The following is a 5,022-nucleotide window of genomic DNA, read 5'->3' on the forward strand; positions in this document are numbered from 1 at the left end:
CGCACTTGGTGGTTCGGCTGTAGTAGGGCTCCATGACGTGCCGCAGCTCCAGGGGCACGGCGAGGGGCAGGACCTCAGCCTTGATCACGGCGCCCAGGTGAGCCTCGGAGGAGGACGCTCGGAGGCTCTCGGCACGGCTCATCTTGATCAGCAGGTCGATGGTTTTGTTCTCAGCCTCGAGGAGGCAGTTGGGCAGCCCCTCCCCATCTCCAGCCTCCCCGGGGGCTGGACATTTGCTGAGGGGCCCTTGGCCTTTGCTGTGGAGCTTTTCGCTTCCCAGGGTCATGTTGCTGGGCTCCTTCTTGGCCTGCTGGACCTTCTCCAGACCTTCTGAGGATCTCTTCACTGACAGGTCCAGTGGCCCTTCGTGGGGTTTGGTGGCTTTCTCCAGTGCCTGATGGATGTGGTAGAGCTCCCTTCGGATTTTGATCAGCTGGTCCCTCAGCTCTTTTTGACCAGGGGTGTCCTCTTTTGCCAGATCAGACAGTTTCTTCTCCACCTCTTGGTACTCCTCTAGGGTTTTGGACAGGTCCTCAATGAGGACAGTTGTGGCCTCAGAGTCTGTCGTGGTGGCAGAAGTCTCTTGGAGTCTGCTCGGCTTGCAGAGGCCATGGTCCAGGGCAGCACCCACAGGGAGAAGGACTTCAGTGTCACTGCCCCTCTCTGGCTCCTCAGACTGGCCTGTGAGGACCTCTGTGTGCCAATGGTCCAGGGCCTTGGGGATGTGGCCAGAGTTGGCCCTTGAACCACTGCAGAGAAGAAGTGGATACAGTCAGGAGGGGAAATTCTTGGGCACACATCTAGGGCCAGCATTGTCAGATCCAGCCAGGGTTCCTCCACTGGCTGCTGCCAGCATGAGACCCTTCCAGGAAGGATTTTGGTCACAGCATGCAGAGCCCTGGCTGAACCTGCTTCTGGCTTGGTTCTTGCAGGAGGAGGATGAACCCTGACAGATACTATTTCATGACAGCCACCAACAAAGGGCTCTCCCTAGAGAGCTCCCTAGAGACTAGCCTGGGGGGATGGTGCTGATCCCACCTCAAGTAGCCAAACCTGGATACTCCCTCTTCTCAGAGCACTGGAGAATGCTGATGGAAATGACCATCCCACAGTTCTGAAGGCCCAGTTGGAGGGGATCTCTCCAGCCAGCCTGAGAGCCAGGAAAGGGCAGGTGGAGACAGGAAACCATGGAGAGCTTCTTTTGGAAAGCTCCTCTGGGTGTCCAAGCAATGGGGTTTACAGTGACATTTTTTCTTGGAGCCACAGCTGGACTCGCACAACCAGGGGAGGAACTGGAATTCTGTAAAGGAGCTATGCACATTTCTAGCCCCAGGTAAAAGGAAATGTTTGGGAACGTGACCCTCCTTCTGGGCTTTGAAACCAGAAGGCGAATCAAAGGAATGCAAATGCGTGTGTTTAAAAATAGGCACTGATTGTTCCAGCAAGCCTGGGATATCTGGGGACACAAGAGGAGCTTTCCTGGTGCCTGGGGAGCACAGACACCACATCACCTCTGGCTTTATGTAGAAGCAGGGAAAGCAAGGGACACAGCCCAGGTGCTTGGATGCACCTGGAGGGCAGGGAGCCCTCTCTGAGTGGGCACTGCTGTGGACCACCAGCCTGGGGTGTGCTCAGCTCCCTCGGGCTCATCTCACAGTTTAGTGGGGGAATCAGTAATGCATCAGGGTATGAAGGTGATGTTTAAGGTCAACCAGATGTGAGGAAGAGGCAAAGAGAACACAGACACCTTACCTGCTCTGGTAGCTGAGTTTTCCAGGCATCAGCCTTTCAGATCCTATCAAATCCATCCCACTGGCAGGGAACTTTCTCTTCAAGGGGTTTCCTGGAGGGCTGCTGGTCTCCAGACAGGTGACCACTGGTAACTCTGCCTTGCGGACACTGCTGTGGGTGAGAGTGCTGTCCTTCACCCCCACCATGGTTTGGTAGATGTCCATGGCTGGCTTTTTGCGTAAGTTGTTGAGGCCCAAAGCTGGGTTGCTCTCCTTATCCTGGGACAGCCATTTCTCCTCTTCTTCCTGCCCCAGCATAGCAGTGTGGCTGAGCTCGGAGCCTGTCTCCTCCCGGACACCTTTGGACCAAGGAAAACCTGTCTTCGGAACAGGTACCTTCAGCAGCCCAGGCTTGGTTGGCTCGCTGGGGGGTTTGGTTTGTGGTGGCGTGGGCACGACTGAGCCCACCAGCTGCTGGGCCTCTGGCTTGCTGGGGGTCATCTTGCTTTCGCTGGAGCCAAAAGTGTGCTCAAAGAGCAGGGGGTAGTAGAAGCGGGGAAGGAAGGCTGAGCGCTCAGGGCTCTGCAGAGGCTGGAAGTGGGAGGCATGTGGGTGCATCAGCTGGGCTGTGGAGGCCAGGAAGGGCAGCTGAGCCAAGTGTGGGTGTGTTGTCGTGCTGTTGGCCATGGTGGGGCTCAGGTAGGAGAAGAGGCTGGGGTTTAATGGGTAGTTAATACCCAGCAGTGAGAGGTTCAGACCCTGAGGTTCATGGTAGTCACTGTAGGCTGGAGGAGGGTAGCATGGGATTATGTTGCTGTCGGTACAAGGTGGGGAGACCTCAGGTGTGTTCCTCCTTTGCCCATTTGCCACCAGCTTCCACTGCTCCATCAGGATCCCACTGCTGGCCAGGCATTTCTTTGGCACTTTGCAATGCTTTGGCTTAGCATCTAGGTCTGGGGAGGCCATTTCCCTGCTTTTCATGACATGGTTCTTGAGGGAGAAGACATCTGTGATGATGAAGTCAGGCTCCACCTCCTTGCATGGCTTGTTGTCCCTCTTATTCTTGAAACCGAAGACCAAAGTGTTCACTTCTGGTTCAGCTGGGTCACCTTGGCAACCTGCTTCTTCATTTTTCTCTTTCTTCTCCCCTGCGTCCATCTCCCTCAGCAGACCAGCAACATCTTCCTCCTCCTCCTGGAACTGGCCACCTTCTTCACCAGCCCCTTCAGCAGGCAGGATCTCCACCCCTGTAATCGGCTTGTCCTCATGGCCATCCCTGCCAGGGCCCTGCTTGTTCTGGACTGACCCTCCCGAGGTGGCTGAGGAGTCACAGGTGTCCTGCTCGTCCCTCCGCCCGCGCAGGCGGGAGGTCTCCGTCGTGTGCAGGAGCCTCAGCTCCGGGTGGAGCAGATTGCCCTTCTTGTAGGGCCAGTCAGACTCGATGAGGAGGGACAGGGAATTCTTGCACAGGCTGTACTTCATGTGGTTGTAAAGATGGGACTTCTCCATGCAGGTAAAGGGGCACTGGAAGCATTTGTAGTTGTAGGGCTTTCCCCATGGCCTTGGGATGTAGTGAGGCTTCTTCGGTTTCCTCTCCTTGTGCTTGTAGACCGAGGTCAGCTTGCAGCCCACGTCGTCCTTGGACATGGTGGTGGGTGCCCCAAGACAGCTCCTTGTGTGAACAGAGGAGCACAGTGTGTGAATCTTCCCACACCTCTTGGGGCAGCACGGTGTGCCCTGGAAGAAGGAGACCATGGAGATGATAAGCTGTGCCTGCAGCTCCCCAGGGAGGTGGCTCCGCTCCGTGGGCACCTCCTGGACCCAGAGAGCAGAGCTACCGGGACCTCAGTCTGGAGCTCCCGTGTTTGGGATTTAAACCCAGGCCAGTGATGGAATTTTTGCCCAAACCCTATAGGTGTGCTTGTACATGCTGACCCCGTTACTGACCCTCTTCTCTCAAACCACCTCAGAAGAAAAGGAAAACAAACACTATTAAAGGCGTTGGAGCTAAACCACCTCAAGCTGACATTGAGGCGCTCAGGTGACCTGCCTGCCCACTCCAGCTACACCTGGGTGCTCTGGCTGCAGCCTGCAATACTGGTGGCCCTGGGGACAGTCCCACCAGCCCCATGCCCAGGCAGTGGCTGTGCCTGGCTGAAGGATGCTCCGTACTCACCCGCACCAAGGGGCATCACCTTCCCCTGGGAGCATGGTGAGAGTGTCTGCATGATGGGAGAGTGAGTTCCTGCATAGTACCCTTTCAAATTTCTTTCTAATGGTGGTCATCAAACAGCAGAGAGTATCTTCTACCTGTGATGGGGACAGGGAACAAGCTGTGCTGTGGATTTCTCAGAGGCAGGCTGAGCCGCAGGCAGGGCTTGGAGACAGCCCTCTGCATGCCCACATGTGGGCTGAGCTGGAAGCTGACCCTGCTGCCGAGATCTGGTCATGCAGAAAATAGGCAAAAACGTCCCCTTGTAATGAACCCAATGTCCCCTGGAACAGCGAGGGGAGCCCCAGGGGTGCAGAGCTGACCTGCAGCAGCCAAGGATGATTTCTCCCATCTCAGTGGGATGCTCAGGGCCTCCTGCCTGCAGGTTCACCACGGCAAGCAGCAGCCTGCCCGGGGGGACACGCTCGTCCTTCAGCCCTAGACGTCCTGCGTGCGTCACGCCTGCGAGCTGGGAGCTCAGCACACACTGCAGTGCTCGGGGAGCAGAAGGGATGCAGCAGCAGCCGGGCAGCGTGGGATCCCTGGCTCCAGACACCAAGCCCAGGGTGCCCCCAGCATCCTGGACCTGGTGGTCCCTGGTCCCCTGCCCTGTGCCACTCTGCCAGAGGGCAAGAAACACAGGGCGTCGGGGTGGGGAGCGACGCACGTCGCCTGTTTGCAGGTCAGCTGAACAAACATTTGCTGTTTATATGCCAGAGGCAGATTAAATCTTTGCTGGAAGACTGGAACTGGTTGTTCCATTCCTGCACACCTGATCCTGCTCCTCCAAGGCTGCTGCGAAAGCTGTGCCCGGCGGTGCGGGGGGTGGCAGGGAGAGGTCCCGTGTAAGGACAGGCAGCTCGGCTGCTTCCACCTCCACGGGGCTGTGAAGAGGAGCAGCAAGGGAGGAGAAGGGGAAAGAGCAAAGAAAAAGAGTGGGAGGGAGTGGAAGAGTGCCCTGCGTGAGAGGCAGCAGAGGCATCCCCGGAGCCGGATCGGGCCGCGCGGAGCCGGGAGACAGGCGTTGTGGCTCCTGGTTGCCGAGCAGTTCCCGCACCAGCAGATCTTCGTGGTCTGCTG

General features: G+C 57.3%; 1 protein-coding gene across 1 annotated transcript; it reads right to left on the reverse strand.

Moving 5' to 3' along the window:
- Window positions 1-37: 37 nt before the first annotated feature.
- On the reverse strand, window positions 38-3,377 carry PRR35 (proline rich 35; the record flags this gene model as incomplete). Its single annotated transcript, XM_009072814.1, has 2 exons — window positions 1,753-3,377; window positions 38-749 (listed from the first exon to the last, which is right to left on the reverse strand). Coding segments are annotated over exons 1-2 (2,337 nt in total), but the record flags the coding sequence as incomplete, so codon positions are not given.
- Window positions 3,378-5,022: the final 1,645 nt, after the last annotated feature.

The sequence above is a fragment of the Acanthisitta chloris genome, unplaced genomic scaffold (assembly GCF_000695815.1).
Source record: "Acanthisitta chloris isolate BGI_N310 unplaced genomic scaffold, ASM69581v1 scaffold36024, whole genome shotgun sequence".
NCBI lineage: Eukaryota > Metazoa > Chordata > Aves > Passeriformes > Acanthisittidae > Acanthisitta > Acanthisitta chloris.